Below are 16,833 nucleotides of genomic sequence, written 5' to 3'. Positions count from 1 at the left end.
GGTGGCTCAGTCGGTTAAGCGTCTGACTTCAGTTCAGGTCATGATCTCGCGGTCTGTGAGTTCGAGCCCCGCGTCGGGCTCTGTGCTGCCAGCTCAGAGCCTGGAGCCTGTTTCAGATTCTGTGTCTCCCTCTCTCTCTGCCCCTTCCTCTCTCTCTCTCTCTCTCTCTTTCTGTCAAAAATAAATAAACATTAAACTATCAAAACAGCTTCAATGAATGTAGCTGCGCTCCTTGCCTATCATTTAATCTGTTACCTACACAGCTGATAGTGGTTTCTCTGAAATTCAAATCTGATCTTATTTCCCTTGTTTAAAATCCATCTATGCCTTTCCTATTGCCTTCAAGATAAAAATGTAAAATTCTTCCCATGACATACAAGGCCCTTCGTGGTGTGGCCCCTGTATACCACCCTTATGCCTTTCTGTCCACCACTTTCTTCCTTAGCTATAATTAATAACATGTTTTGGATGAGGGGGTTGAGAAAGCACCCCACTCTCTCACCTTATGGTGCAATATATTGCACTTTCTGACTTAAGCAGTTTTCCTTCCACTAACTCATTATCTCTCAGAATCATCTTTTCTAGAAACCCTGCCTCACTATGTTTTCCTATAATGCCCTAGATTTCACTGTATTTCACTATAAAGTAGTAATTTTCTTGCATTATAAATTGCACACTTAGTTAAGCATAGGGGTTTTAGAGTCAGACTGTACAGATCTGAATCCTAGTATCAATGGTTTCTGGCTCCATGACATAGAGTGTGCTACGTAAGTTCTTTGCTTGTGTCTCCCCTTTCATAAAAAGACTATTTTTGTAAGATTCACCTCTTATTTTGAGAATTAAATGCTATGACAGGTAAAATTCTAGAACAGTGTCTGGCACAAAGTTAAGTGCTTGACAGACATTAGATATGGTTATTATCTCTGCTGATGAACTTAGCTTTTTAGCAGTGGAGGCTGTGTTTGTGTTTTGTTGTCTAACCTCTGTGCTTTTTTAATCCAGTCTCTGGCATATGGTACTCATGGAGGACCATAATTCTTTTACTCATTAAGTCTTTTAACAAATTTTAGTTGAGTACCTGTCCGGCACTTTGCTAGGCGTTAGGGATACATCAGTGAAAAATATAAAATTCTATCCTCATAGTCCTTACCCAGAGACAAAAAAGGAATAAGTAAAACAACAGGTAAGCAGTAAGTAATATGGAAAGTGAAAAACAGGCAGGGGATTGGAGGAGGGATAGGAAATACTAGTGATAGAGGTTGAGGATAAGAGAAAAGGCAGAGAGGAGTTGCAATTTTTAAATAGGATTTTAATTTTTAAAAAGGCTCATGGAGAAGATGACATTTCAGCACAGATCTGAAGTAGATGAGAGATTGAATTAGGCAGATATGCAAGGGCACTCAGCTCTCTCACCCAGAGGAGGGAACAATGACACAGACCCGAAGATGGGCTCCTCCTGGCATATTTGAGACAATGCAGGAGCAGTGTTGCTGGCATGTAGTTAGTAAGGGAAACAGTAGGAGAATATGACATCTGGAAGGGAGGTTGAGAAAGATCACAGGGTCTTGTATGCCATCGTAAGGACTTTGTCCTTTGTTGGAGAGCAATGAGAAGCCATTGGAGGGTTCTGAGGAGTAAATACCTGAAATGGGTTTTAACAAGATCACTGTGGCTGCTAGTTAAGACTAAAATGAAGCAAGGTAGGGAGATCAGTTAGAAGACTCATGCAAGAATTTAGGAAAGAGATGATGGGTGGTGTGGACAAGGGTGGTAGTGGTGGGTCTGGGGAGAAGGGATCAGATTACAGATCTGCTTTGAAGACAGAACCGATAGGATTTACCTAGAGATTGTGCATAGATTGTTAGATGAAAAAGAGCCAAAATGCCTCCAAAGATTTTAGCCTAATAAACTGGAAAGAGAGACTGCCTTCAAGTGAGATGGAGAAGATTGAAAATAAGAGGTTCTTTTTTCCTGCTGTAGAGTTGGAGACCAGGGTTTGGTCTGGTGAATGTAAAGTCTGAGATACCAATTAGACATACGTACACAGACATAGGAGTCGAGGGTGCCAGAAGAAGAGGACTGTACTAGAAATTTAAAGTTGGACATTACCAGAGTAGAGATTGTATTTAAATCCTAGAAACCGGATGAGATTACCAAGGAAGTGACCATTGAGATGTCCAAGATCTGAATCCAAAGGCACCCCAAAATCTAGAAGCCACAGAGATGAGGAGGAACCAATAAAAGAGACTGAGAAAGGGAGGCCAGTAAGAGAAAAAAATGTAAAAGTGAGCTATTTTGGAACCAAGTGAAGAAAGTTTAAATAAGAAGTGATCAACTGTGCCAAATATTTTAGGTCAACTAACACAAGGAGTGAGAAATGAAAAATCAGTTTAGTAATATGGAGGTCGTGGGGGGTTTACAAAACCATTCACCATGGAAAGGTAAGGGTAAAAGCGTGTTTGAAGTAGGTCTGAAAGAGCTTAGGAGAACAGGAATTGGAGACAGAAGTTTAGACAATTCTTCTAAGGAGTTTTGCCATAAGTGAGCCAATAAATGGGGATGAGGGGGTGAAGAGAAATTTGTAGAGTCTATTGTTAAAGGTATGAGAATTATAGGTCATTTATAAACTGATGGGAAGTTTTTCAACAGTGAAGGCAAACCCAGGATGTGGGAGAGAGCGGGTAGAACTGCTGAGGGGATGTCCTTGAGTAAATGAGACAGGATAGGATCTACTTCACAAGCGTAGGGCTGGTCCTGTATGGGAATCCAGACAGAAGATCTGTAGTAACAGGAGGAAAGACAGAATATGTGGGCACCGATGCAGGTAAGCAGGCGGATGTTTCCATGAGCCTGCAGTTTCTAATTCCATCTATTAAAGGAACTTTTAAGGAATATTAGAACACTTTTCTATTACATACACAAATTGCTTTAGTTACATAACTAAACATTTTTTTAAAAAGCCTAGTATACATGACACTGTTGATGTAAACATGGCGGGGGGGCTTTTCTTGCAAGGAATAGTATTGTGGGTGAAACAGGTAAATAATCGTGGTGTGGTAAGTGTTATCAAAAAAGGCATATGAAGATGCTGCGGGAACGAATACTGAGAAAAACAGTAAACAGAATTTTCAGAGTATATAAGCATGCAGCCAGGACTGATTTCCTATGGTTTCATATTCTGGGTCAGCAAGCTTTTTAAATTCTATGATATAACATTGTAAGAACGTGAAAATTCTTATTTCCTACATAGACAAATAAGTAAGTGCTGTGTCTTTTGGTCATTTTTAAGTTGATACAGGGAACTGGCCTGAAGGTGATAATACTTTAGATTTCTAGCCTGCACACTTCTGGCATCTAGATACCAAACTTGCTTCCATCTCACAAAGTACTTGGCTCCTGAATCAACCTTCCTTCCTCCCTCTCTCTCCCTCCTTCCCTTCCTTCCTTCCTTCCTTCCTTCCTTCCTTCCTTCCTTCCTTTCTCTCTCTCTCTCCCCCCACTTCTCTCTCTCTGGGCTTTTGCTATTTTTTTTATGGCAAATATCCCACCTCCGTCATCCTCTCCAGTCAGAAGTTCTTTGAAATGATGCCGTTGGCCTTGGCCAGTCGGAGGATGGAGTCATCTGACTCACCCATCCTGCAAATGGCCCCACAGATAGCACAGGTTTTAAACTGGCCGTTGAACCTGCCTATTACCTTCTCGAAGTCCGCCATGTTCGTCTGGATGGATGCGTGGTCCTCGGCGCCCATGATCCTGTTGCTGAGGGAGCATTTCCATGGCACGTACAGGTCCACCAACTGGTTGGCCTCATTCTGCATGTCCAGGGCGCATCTGCTGCTGCTGCGACCAGCACGAGCACAGAAACGCTTGAATCAGTTTTAAAAACATTTTTTTTCCATGTGACACTTTTTCTTAAGAGGAACTCATGAATGATTACATATTTACAGTTGGCTTAAATTTTAAACATTCGGTGGGAGTTTTAAAAGAGATACATTATTTTAAACTTGCAGAGAACAAAACTTTAAGACCCTAGGAGTCATTATTATAAAGGGAATTGTTCTCTTTGTTTATCCAATCTCATAAAAAACAAAACAAAACAAACAAACAAAAACTTTCAAAACTCAGAGTGGCATGTAGGACTCAGCTGCAAAAATTCAAAATCAGCTACATGCAGCTGCATTCTGGTTCCCCTCATTTGTCTAACAGCTTTTAGTGGGTTCTGTAAGTGACGTTAGAAAAGGCACAGCTGATGCCATCTAAAGCGGGGGGCAGATGGTTCTCTGATTGATTGACAGCCTGAGTAGCGACAACAGCAAGGGTCATCTCTTGTGGAGGGTTTTCCCCTCCTCCTTCCTGCTTCTGCCTACAAATGAAACTTTCATACAAGAAAGAAAAGCAGGGGATGGCCAGGAAGAAAGTCTTTCTCTTCAAATATACATTGTAGTGAAAAGATTCTCAGCAACAGAGTTACTTAGATGTGGAAAAAATTCTCCTTCTCTAACTTTTGACAAAGAGTTGACTCTTGGCATGGTTATAAGAAAGTAGACAAATTCAGGTTTGAACGCAGAACTCAGGATACTGGAGATAGAGCTGAGATTAATGAAAGAACAAAGAAATAGTATAATTGGGATTTTATCAGCCCCAAAACAGCATTGATGAGAACTGGAGTATTTCATCCCTGGACGCCCTATAGTGCCCTTAAAAATAAAGTGCTTGTTTTAAATTTTAATTAGAGAGCTGGACAAAGTGAGGCTGTTAACCAGGAATTAATAGTCTAGGTCACATCATCTGTATGCTTACTCCTCTCTCTTTTTTCAAATTCCTTTCTAGTACCTCAAATCCTTAAAAAAGTAAAAAACAACTCACACTGATTGCATGTAAACTAAATGCTGGACCCTGTGCTAGGTGCTTCTTATAACTTTGTATGACTTAGGAGCTCAGAGATACTGTCTTTTCTTACATTCATGTAAGTATAGAAACATAAACCCCTAATTATTGATGTTTCTCTTCATCTCTTCTGCTAAAAGGGAAACCAAGTACAAAATGTGCGTCAGGAAAATATGTCCAAGCATAATTTCAGATGCATTCTAGAATCCCAAGTTTCCTGAAGTTCCTTCAGACCAGCTCTAGAAGAAATTCGCCTGGTCACAGATACAAGATTTCTCTGCAGAAGAGACTCAGGAATGGTAATGTGTTTGCAAGGAAGAGCTGGGGGGTAAATTGTCTCGAAACTTCTGCCAAAAACTATGCTTATTTGGGGTCACCTGCCAAATCTGCCCGTGAATTCACATCGGCTGGGAAGCATGCCTTTTGGAGGGCCTTCAAGAAGTGCCTTATGGTGATAAAAATCTGAAAACTATAGTGGACTTTATATGTGAGTAAATCTAGACTTTACTCCTGAGGCTTGTGAACTAAACTGGGTTCTGACAATGTAAGGAACAATCTGGTTACCTCCTTTCACTCTTACATGTTGTTTCTTCTGCTCTTTGTAAATCCCTTAGATTCCTACTCCAATGGCTAGGAGGAATCAAACTGTGGAACTAGCCTGTAGCTCCGAACCCGAAGCAACCCCAAACTCTGTTATCTTTCCTTCCATTTCCCATAACCTCCATTTTCATGACGACAGAGTCTTTGGTGGTGGTGATGTAAAGCCACCAAGTATGAAATATTTACACTGCACTGTCTGGTCAATGTTACATTCTTCCTGCTCTCCCACATAGATAACTTTATGTTACAACTGTGCTTTCACAACGTGGCAACTGCCAGGGTTCTTTGAGAACCCTAACTTTATGCCTACTGACCATCTTCGCTCTTTTCCTACTACAATTCCGTTGCCTATCATTTCAGACATTCTCTTGCCAATATCCCCAACTTCCTTGTCTTCCTGTCACAAATATATAAACAGGTATTTTGTGCCTTTTATTACTTTCTTCCTCCTTGTTTCAAAGGGTGGGTCACTCCTTCTCCCGTTTATACTTATTCATCAACCTATTCACTATCCCCTTTCTCCTCACAAATTCTATACATGTCCCAACTTTTTTTACATCATGGAAAACATAGAAAAATGACAATATTTGTGCTATTCACTAGAATAAACTGGAGGGGATTGAGGCATCTATGCAGGAGAGATATATGTATATATGGTAAATATATACACATACATCTATTTATGTGTTTGGGTGTATATTTATTATGGCATAATTACGATAAAATACAAAATACAAGGGGAGAGAACAAAACAAAATATTGACTCTATTTGAATAAATATTAAATTGTATAAAATCCCCAAATAATATCTTTTAAACTTGAACTTGCTTCTCTAAATGTAAATTTTATTTTTTATTTTTTTAAGTTCATTTGAGAGACAGCACAAGTGGGAGATGGGCAGAGAAAGGTGAAGAGAGAGAATCCCAAGCAGGCCCCGTGCTGGCAGCACAGAGCCCGACGCGGGGCTCAAACCCACGAACCGTGAGATCATGACCTGAGCCACAACCAAGAGTCAGAAGGGGCGCCTGGGTGGCTCAGTCGGTAAGCGTCCGCCTTCAGCTCAGGTCATGATCTCACCGCTCGTGGGTTTGAGCCCCACATCGGGCTCTGTGCTGACAGCTCGGAGCCTGGAGCCTGCTTCGGATTCTGTGTCTCTCTCTCTGCTCCTCCCCCACTCACACTCTGTCTCTCAAAAATAAACAAACATTGGGGTGCCTGGGTGGCTCAGTGGGTTGGGTAGCCAACTTTGGCTCAGGTCATGATCTCGCCGTCCATGAGTTCGAGCCCCGCGTCGGGCTCTGTGCTGACAGCTCAGAGCCTGGAGCCTGTTTCAGATTCTGTGTCTTCCTCTCTCTGACCCTCCCCCGTTCATGCTCTGTCTCTCTCTGTCTCAAAAATAAATAAACATTAAAAAAAAATTTAAGAAAAAAGAAAGTAAACATTAAAAAAATTAAAAAAAAAAAAGTCAGATGCTTAACTGACTGAGCCACCCAGACAGCTCTAAATGTAAATATTAGGTTTAAATTTGAAATGGCCATACAAATTTCCTGACTTTTTAGCGATTATTTCTTTGAATTTTTTTTTTTTTTGGAGTTTGTTTATTTATTCATTTTTAAGTACTCTCTACACCCAACATGGGGCTCAAACTCATGGCCCCAAGATCAAGGGTTGCATGCTCTTTCACCTGAGCCAGCCAGATACCCCCTTTTTTTGTAAAGGTTATTGGTAAGTAATGAATTCTTAGTAGCTCTCATCAATGAGAAATTTAGAAGGTAATAACCTTTCAGTGTTTACTGAAATTTTATCTAATGACTCTTTAACAGTTTTCTTATCTTTCATTAACAAACATAGCATGGAAGTGTCCTGTGATAATCCCAGTGAACTTTGAGTCCAAATGAACTTTGAGACGTTAAGTATACCAAAATATCGATGAGCTCTAATTTGCATGATTTGAGCAGTCCACCTGCAGCCCACCTGGACGTCAAGAACTCACCAGACATGTGGAATTAATTTGAAGACTGAGATTTGGGGCTGCTGTCTGGGGCTATTCCTTGGAGCTACACCCACCAGGAGCCCCTGTCCTATCTCCTTGGGTCTCTCCCCTGCTAGTTGCACCTTAGGATGCCTGCCATGCTCCCTGGGCATCGAAAGAACATAAATATCTCCGGCAGCATCTAGGGCCCCTGCCCACAGTGTGCAGCAATGTGCCCTTTGACTAAATTTTCTGCCATTTAGGGTGAAGAAGAGCTGAAAGATGCCCACCACGCTCATCAGCTGTGCATCCCATTAGGCTTTAGTCCGTACCAGTTACCCTCAGAGGACCTCAAAGAAGGTTGCTCGGCTGCAGGCAACTGGCCTGTGGGCTCTGCCCACAGCTCATCCTGAAGGCTGAATGGATCATAGCTGTAGGCATACCTATAGCACATTCACAGAACACCAGTTGGGAAATCTGCCTTAGGCTATGAATTATCCCTTTTCACTCCCGTATTTTCTTTCAACTCTTCTTTATTGGCTCTTCCCCTTTAACAATTATAGTTAAGTCTCTATGGAATTCAAAGAAAAAACATAAACTAACCTTCATCCACTCTGTATTTTCCCTTTAGCTACCACTCTAGGACTTCCTTTCACTCAACAACTAAGGTTTGGGAAAGCACAGTCACACTTTTTTCCATATTATTCCCACTCTTTTCTTTTTTTTTTTAAATTTTTTTTCAACGTTTTTTATTTATTTTTGGGACAGAGAGAGACAGAGCATGAACGGGGGAGGGGCAGAGAGAGAGGGAGACACAGAATCGGAAACAGGCTCCAGGCTCCGAGCCATCAGCCCAGAGCCTGACGCGGGGCTCGAACTCACGGACCGCGAGATCGTGACCTGGCTGAAGTCGGACGCTTAACCGACTGCGCCACCCAGGCGCCCCATATTCCCACTCTTTTCTAAACCCACTGCTATCTAGGTATGAAACTGCTTTTTGCAAAAGTTATAAATAACCTTGTTGCTGCACTTAATGGATAGTTCTCAGTCTTTATCAGCATTTGACATGAGTGACTATTCCTTCCTTCTTGGAACGTTCTCTTCCTTTGGCTTCTATTACATTGCATTTTGAGCAATAAATAGGTGTTGAATGCTGGAGAGTCTATGGTGAACAAATAAGACATGATCTCTACCCTCATGGAGCAAAAATGGAAATATGCTGAACAATAATTGTGATTATGGAATTTCAAGAGTTCATCTGAGAAGACAAACTTTTTCTTGACACTGAAATTAAGGAGGAATTTATTACATGGGTTTCATGTATTTTTTCATTTTTATTTTATTTTAATTATTTTTTTTTACGTTTATTCATTTTTGAGAGACAGAGCATGAGCGGGGAAGGGGCAGAGAAGAGGGAGACACAGAATCTGAAGCAGGGTCCAGGCTCTGAACGCTCAGCACAGAGCCCAACGCGGGCTCGAACTCACGGACCGTGAGATCATGACCTGAGCTGAAGGTGGATTCTCAACCGACTGAGCCACCCAGGTGCCCCTTTTCATTTTTATTTTAGAGAGAGAGAGAGAGCACACACACAAGTGGGGGGGGGGAGGGGCAGAGGACAGAGAGAGAGAGAGAGAGAGAGAGAGAGAGAGGGAATAAACATTTCCATGCTGAGTCCAGAGTCTCATGTGGGGCTTGATCCCATGACACTGGGATCATAACTTGAGCCAAAATCAAGAGTTGGATGCTTAACTGACTGAGCCACCAGGGGCCCCCGTGGATTTCATTTTTATGAACTAATGACCACCCTCAACAATTCTTTTATAATTATTTTTTTTATTTTTTTAATGTTTATTTATTTTTGAGAGAGAGAGACAGAGGGTGAGTGGGGCAGGGGCAGAGAGAGAGGGAAACAAAGCAGGCTTCAGTCTCTGAGCTGTCAGCACAGAGCCAGATGCAGGGCTCAAACTCACAAACTGTGAGATCATGACCTAAGCCAAAGTTGGACGCTTAACCGACTGAGCCACCCAGGCCCCCCTTAATTTTTTTAAGTTATGTCTAACAAGCAAACATTCTTACGATGACATTTCATTAGATCTTACCTCAGTGCAGGTGTTTTGAAGTGACTTGACTTAATTTAATCCAAACAAACTTATTTCTGGTGATCTCACAGTTCAAAATTAAAGCACCCAAGTTCTGAATTTGCTAATAAATCCTGTAGCCTCTATCAATTGTGAGTCAACTTCTAGTACGACTTTGGATTTTACCCAATTTATGTTTGAATTCTTTGGTTGTTGCATCACCCGTTACAAATAGACCTAATAACTTCTAAATGCCAGCATGGAAAATGACAGTTTAGCTTGAATACTTAAAATCTTAATTTGCTACCACAGAAAGAGCACCATACCTTTCATCAGCAGAAATCCAATTTATCAGTTGATTTGATTGCTGAGAAATATGTGGGCAATAGGACATATACTTACCAAAATACCATGTGCCATGTGCTAGGCTTGCCTCAGTAAATATAAAGAAAATGATATAACTGGATTCTGGGATCTTACAATCTAGTCAGAAAGCAAAGATCAGATTTTGCTTTAGCATAAAGCTCATTCAGTATGTCTTCTAATTTTTTTTGTTTATTTTCTTATAAAAATGTACTCAACAGGGGCGCCTGGGTGGCTCAGTCGGTTGAGCATCCGACTTCAGCTCAGGTCATGATCTCACATGATTCGTGGGTTCAAGCCCCGCATTAGGCTCTGTGCTGACAGTTCAGAGCCTGGAGCCTGTTTCAGATTCTGTGTCTCCCTCTCTCTCTGCCCCTTCTCTGCCCACACCCTGTCTCTCTCTCTGTCTCTCAAAAATAAATAAACATTAAAAAAATTTTTTTAAATGTACTCAACAAATTCATTAAAGAAATATTTATTGATTTCATACTATGTGCCAATCATTTTGATGTCAGTCAGGCTCCTACTTTATAGATCTTTTATTTTAGTAAGTGGAGAGAGAAAAGCAATAAAAAAACAGATAATTGTTTTAGATCATGAGTGCTATGAAAATAAATATGGTAGCAGGGAGTGACTGGGGTTCTATTTTAATAACCAAAGAAAGCGTCTTTGATGTGGTGACATCAGCTTCGATCTAAGAAGCCATGTGAACACCTGGAACAACGGTGTTCTAGAAGAGAGAACAGCAAGTACAAACCCCCTGGGCCTACTCTCCGCTTAGCATTGTCCCAGAAACAAAATGAGTATTAATTGTTAATATTGAATATCTTAGGAATATACTTGGAAGTGTATAGATTCATCAGTAAAGGTCTCTGTCCCAAAAGAGTTCTGTTAACAGAGACAGACAAGCAAAAAATCACCATACAAAGCAGATTTACGTTGGAATGATGGAAGTATGTACAAAGAAAAGAGGTGCTAAGGAGGAGGAGTGATTAATTCTCTGTGGTGTGCTTCAGGGAAAGCTTTATAAAGAAAGTAATGTAAATTACTGTAAATTACAGGATTTTGAAATACCAACAGGGTGGACCAGGCAGGGAAGAGGGTTAAGTTAGGGGGAACAGCATACAGGGACTGTGAGTGCAAAAGGCCACAGGCTCGCCCTTTCTTTCTTTCTTTCTTTTTTTTATGTGCATTTATTTATTTGAGAAAGAGGGAGATAGAGCATGAGTGGGAGAAGGGCAGAGAGAGAGGAGGGCACAGAATCCAAAGCAGGCTCCTGGCTCTGAACTGGAAGCACAGAGCCCCACGCGGGGCTGGAACCCTTAGATCATGACCTGAGCCAAAGTCGGGCTTAATGGACTGAGCCAACCAGGCGCCCCAGGCTGTTTCTTATTGAACACTGCAACAGAAGAAAGTGAGGCTCAAGAGGACAGAGGCCCAGTCGTGAAGGGCCTTATACTCTGTGCATGACGGGAGCCATCAAAAGGTTCTAAAGAAGGAACCACAGGTTTGTGTTTTAGACGGATCACAGTAGGCTGTCTCTCTTAAATATTCCTGTGGGAGAATAAATATAGGGCAGCTCTACAGGCAGTGGAAAGGGTGAAATGAGGACAGTGGCAGAGGGTTTCAGAAAGAGGTGAGAAACCAGAGGTTGTTCGGAGTTGATAAAACAAGAACAAGTAGAGTTAATTGTTCTCTGTCGAGTCACCGGGAACTTTCAGCATCTGGCTCACAGTAGGCACCCAGTAAATATTTGTTAAAATGAATACATGAATGAATGTCGCCTGTCCGATGAACAGAAGTCACGAGCCCCCCAAACAGAGACTCTTCCATTAATAGAGAACCGTTGGGTGCTTGTCTGCTTTCAGACGTGTTGCTTTAATCCTAACAACCCTATGAGATGGGTGTAATTTCCACTTTTCAGATGAGAAAAATCTGAGGCTCAAAGAGGTACTGTACCACGCCCCAGGTTCTAGAACTAGTCGGCAGCTGAGCTCAAAACACCAAGACACATAGCCAAGTACGCATGCTTAGTAATTACTTTCCACCACTTTCAAAGAATGAAATAAATTGTGTAAAGCCCCAAACCAGAGAAGTCCAAGAAAAATCGGTTATCGCAACTAGGGGATAAGAAGGTGTTCCTGAACTTTCCCGTCAGCCGGTCACCGGAAGATGACAGGTGCGTCACAGGAGCCTGAGGCCCAACGTCCCGCGGCAGTCAGGAAGGGGGCGGGGCGGGACTCCTGACCCGCAGTGGTGGCGCGCGCAGCCGCACTGTAGCTCGCGAGCGCCGCGGCCTGGGGGTGAAGGGAGGAGGGACTGGCAGAGGGGGCGGTGCCGACAGGCGCCCGCGCCGGCGTCCACTCCGAGGCAGCTAGCCTTTGGATGCCGCAGGGGGGGGGGTCTTGACGTCATTTCCTTCTGCAGGTCGCCAGTGCTTCCGGGTCGCGGTCATTTTGATCCCGTATTTGGGTGACTTCTTGGAGGCCAAGTTGCTGTCTGCTCCCCACCCCCCAACTCTGCTGCTGTGCGGCCCCGCGCGCCTTCCCGTCTCTTGGCCTTTCCAGGCCTTCTGCCCCCGATCGCCCGGACTCGCCGCGCCGTCGCTCGCCGCTGTCGTCAGGAGGTGGGTGAGGTGACGCAAAGAGCCCCCATGCCGCCCCAACCTGCCCACTCACCACCTCCGCGCGGCCAGCCGCTATCCTGCACCTTCCGCCATTTTCCCGCCTACGAGGGTTGGCGGATCGCGCGTTGGCTCTCGGGCTTCGGAGTGCGGGTGCCCCGGGGAGGCGAGGGAGTGATTCGTGGTGACGAACGTGTGTACTGGGGTGTTGGCAGGTGCCAGACGTCGATATGGTGGTGGTGGGGGATGGAGTGCGGGAACCGACGTTAGGCCGACGAGGGTTCAGTTCAGGGGTCTTTTGGGGGATTAAGAGGTTAAAATTGTGTTGTCAGCCGTGTCTCTAGGGTTTCTAGGTAGTATGCAGTTACAGGAAATCAGGTTTCACTTTTAACTTAATTGTTGTTGCAGGATGGAAGTAGTCTGTTTAGCAGACTTCATGTATCCTTTTTTTCCTAGCCAAGCGATTGACATGTAGGTTTACCGAGTGAGTGAAATATGCAAGGGCCTCAGTTGCTATCCTAATCAAAATGCCATTTCCCATTTTTATGTAAATGGGTTTTAAGATGGAATATTCATCCTGTGTGAGCACTTTATCAAATACGCAGTTATCGAATCTGTTTGTCTTTTAAGTCTTGAGGCATGGGTTAAAAAAAAAAAAACAGTAAATAAAAATATATATGTTCTTGAAATGTTTGCCCAGGGAGCGAGAAAAGTTTGGAGAATACAGAATTTTCTGTTAGCTTTTAACCCTACGGAGAAGGGTGTGACGTCTTTGTTATTCAGTTTTTGTGGAGTAGTGCCTTGTGGGAGAGGTGGTATCTTCCCCGATGACTATTTCATTTTTTAAAAATGGAATCCCAGAAATGACTTTTGAGATTTTTTCCTCTTCTATGTCTGGAAGGTTTAAAACATAGGATAATGTGAAATAACCAGATTCAGGAGGAAAAATGTGTCTTTTATCGATATCCTTTTATATCTTAATTTGAGGTAATCTGTTGATAAATATTTATAAAGGCCCTATTGTTCTTGTTTTCAATTAAGGGACCTAAGATGAATAATCAGTTCCAAATTAGGTAATGGGTCTGTGACTTTTTTATTTAGGTGACTATTTTTATTACATCAAGTACTTCAGATGTAGTAGTGTTTAGTAAATATTTGTTTCTTGATTGCCATGGAGACTAGTGATTTTACTATCTTAATTTATTTTGATATATCTCATCATTTCTAATACTTAACTGTTTTTGATGCAGGAAAGATGAATGGGAGGGCTGATTTTCGAGAGCCGAATGCAGAAGTTCCAAGACCAATTCCCCGTAATTATCAATATTAAATGTTTGTATTTAGAAGCACTTTCCATGTAGAAAAGCTCCCTGCCTTGAATAATAGCAACTGGACTGGCTGCTTGAGTGTGTGACCAGTGCAGTCACACACACTTGGTTGAATGATGTGTTGCCATTTGAAGTTCTTAATAATTTGAACAGTGGTTCCATATTTTCATTTTGCACTGGACCACCACATTATGTAGCTAGTCCTGATTAGTAGATAATAGCACTAACTCCTGTTTGAAGGCACAGTTTGTTAAAAGTTTACAAGCCAGTTGTTTCATTACTTCGTTTAAAAAAAAGAGTGTTTTGTTAATGTCCAGACTAAATTAAATTTTTAGGCTTAGCTTTTCCATGAGCACTTTAACGTTTGCCAATTTTCCTTGGTACAAAGACATAGGGGCTGATTACATTCCAACCGAGGAAGAAAGAAGAGTCTTCGCAGAGTGCAATGATGAAAGCTTCTGGTTCAGATGTAAGTTAAATTTTCTAATCAATAAAATGTGACCTTTTTAAAAAAAAAAAAACCTTTTTTGTAATCTTTATTTTTTTTGAGAGAGAGAGAGAGAGAGAGAGAGAGCGCACGATCAAGTGGGGGAAGAACAGAGAGAGAGGGAGACACAGAATCCAAAGCAGGCTCCAGGCTCCAAGAGGTCAGCACAGAGCCCGACATGGGCTCAAACTCACAAACCGTCAGATCATGACCTGAGCTGAAGTTGGATGCTTAACTGACTGAGCCACCCAGGCGCCCCATGACCTTTTTATTAATGTTTATTTATTTTGAGAGAGAATGCGTGTGCACACACGAGTGTAGGGGGCAGAGAGAGAATTCCAAGCCCTTCTGTGCTGCCAGTGTAGAGCCAGGCGCCAGGCTCAATCTCATGAACCTGGAACCGAAATCAAGAGTTGGACACTTAACCAACTGAGCCACCTGGGCGACCCCAAAATTTGACTTTTAGTACCTGAAATTATTTTGACTTCATATGGAAAAAATTGGCATGCTTTTGGTATCGTATGATTATTGCTAAAAGAGGTTGATTAAGGAAAATGAATTGTGTATGTTTAAAGTAATAATGTTTAGAAAGTTTATTCAAAACTATGAGTTAATTCTGTTGGTGACAATAATAGCTAGCATTTACTGAGTGTACACGGATTATATAAAAACAACCCAGTAAGATTGATAACTATTACCCTCACCTTCCAGATGAAGAAATTAAGATTTAGAGATGTTAAATGAATTACCCAGCGTTACACAGCTGATCAGTTGTTATGTCTGGACTTGAAGCCAGGTCTGTCTGAGACAGAAGCTTGGGATTTTAACTCTTAAGATTCCTAACTTACATGATAAAACCTAGTCAGTTTCCACTTTATCATTCTGAAATGCTGTCACACTACTAGCGGATTTTTGACTAGAGACCTTTTACGTGAGGATTTTGTTTTTTAAATACAGGGATTATACGGGGCGCCTGGGTGGCTTAGTCCGTTGGGTGGCGACTTTGGCTCAGGTCATGATGTCATGGTTTGTGGGTTCGAGCCCCGTGTCGGGCTCTGTGCTGACAGCTCAGAGCCTGGAGCCTGCTTCTGGTTCTGTCTCCCTCCCTCTCTGCCCCTCCCCTACTTAAGTACTCTCTCTCTCTGTCTCTTTCTCAAATACAAACATTTAAAAAAATAATAAATAAATAAATACAGGGATTATGTTGAAAGCGACAAAACAGAATCTTACTTTGGAACAGAATCCTAGAGTTGCTTCATCTGGTCACTGAAGTCCTTTCAGATAAAGTAATTCTACCAAAAAAGTAGAAGGGAATTTTAGAAAGGGAGGTAACTTAAATAATTAAAGAAGATGTATATTTTCACCAGTTGGCCTGGCATTTAAATTTTATGAGACCTAGTCTTTGTCCTAAAGTAGTTTTTTTTGTTGTAATTGAGACAATGATAGCACATGAAACACTTAGGGAAAGATTAAGTACATGATGACTGTAGGAATTTTAAAAAATGACTGTAGGAATTTTAAAAAGGGATGAATTAATTGGAGTTGATTTAACTAAAAAAGGCCTTAGTAAACAAATGAGTCTTAACAACTAATAGGACTTGAGGTAAATGAAGAAGAATGTTGGAGGAACATTTAGATGAAAGGAATAGTGAACAAAGGCAGAGTCTACAATAACTTGATCTCTATTGGAGACTTGAGGTTGAACTGATTGGAATAGAGATCTTTTGCTGGGGATAGAAAATGAACATAATACCAAGAAGTTAAAGATTTGGTTCATTATATTCTTTTGGTTTTAGGGCCAAGGGGTTGGTTTGTAAGTTTTTTTAAATTATTTTTTTATTTAATTTATGTTTTTAGTTTACATCCAAGTTAGTTAGCATACAGTGCAACAATGATTTCAGGAGCAGGTTCCTTAATGCCCCTTACCCATTTAGCCCATCCCCCTCCCACAACCAGTAACCCTCCAGTAACCCTCTGTTTGTTCTCCATATTTAAGAGTCATCTTATGTTTTGTTCCCCTCCCTGTTTTTATATTATTTTTGCTTCTCTTCCCTTATGTTCATCTGGTTTGTAAATTTTTAAAAGGAAGATTAGGTACCAGGGTTGCAGGACAGGTTAGAAGGATAAGTTGTACTTTGTGAAATCTGTTACGAGCTTTTGAAATTGTATCAGACGTACGGTCAGTGAGGAGATGTCATTGATTGTGGTGTCATTTGGACTAGGGCAGGTGGGATGGCATTGGAAGATTTTTAAAGTTTATTTATTTATTTTGAGAGAGAGAGAGGGAGAATCCCAAGCAGTCTGCACTGTCAGCTTGGAGCCTGATGTGGGGCTCGAACTCCCAAACTGTGAGATCATGACAAGTCGAAATCAGTAGTTGATGACCAAGCCACCCAGGTGCCCCCTGGAAGATTTTTTTTAAAGGATACATAACATAGTTTTTAAACAAACTGACAATAGGGTGTATTAACTCAGATGTCCAAATAGGAGAC

At 41.7% G+C, this 16,833-nt stretch overlaps 2 protein-coding genes across 6 annotated transcripts in view; one reads left to right on the top strand and one right to left on the bottom strand.

Annotated features, from left to right (window-relative positions):
• Positions 1-3,547: 3,547 nt before the first annotated feature.
• LOC102965556 (40S ribosomal protein S21) lies at positions 3,548-12,654 on the bottom strand. The gene is made up of 2 exons (XM_015534767.2): positions 12,582-12,654; positions 3,548-3,840 (listed from the first exon to the last, which is right to left on the bottom strand). The coding sequence occupies exon 2, from the start codon at positions 3,816-3,818 to the stop codon at positions 3,567-3,569; it is 252 nt and encodes an 83-aa protein (XP_015390253.1). The 5' UTR covers positions 3,819-3,840; positions 12,582-12,654; the 3' UTR covers positions 3,548-3,566.
• Positions 12,286-16,833, top strand: part of OCIAD1 (OCIA domain containing 1) — a 27,382-nt gene continuing 22,834 nt past the window's right edge. For 2 of the 5 annotated variants that reach the window (XR_006217019.1, XM_042984568.1), the window contains exons 1-3: positions 12,562-12,719; positions 13,777-13,839; positions 14,243-14,323. Coding sequence is in view for 4 of the 5 variants with exons in the window: in XM_042984568.1 (XP_042840502.1) it covers positions 13,782-13,839; positions 14,243-14,323 (139 nt within the window). In the remaining variant the exon portion in view is untranslated. The other 3 variants (XM_007075902.3, XM_015534751.2, XM_042984567.1) reach the window with 3 other exon arrangements.

Source organism: Panthera tigris, chromosome B1 (genome assembly GCF_018350195.1).
Source record: "Panthera tigris isolate Pti1 chromosome B1, P.tigris_Pti1_mat1.1, whole genome shotgun sequence".
NCBI classification, from domain to species: domain Eukaryota; kingdom Metazoa; phylum Chordata; class Mammalia; order Carnivora; family Felidae; genus Panthera; species Panthera tigris.
This window is presented reverse-complemented; position numbering and strand designations above follow the sequence as displayed.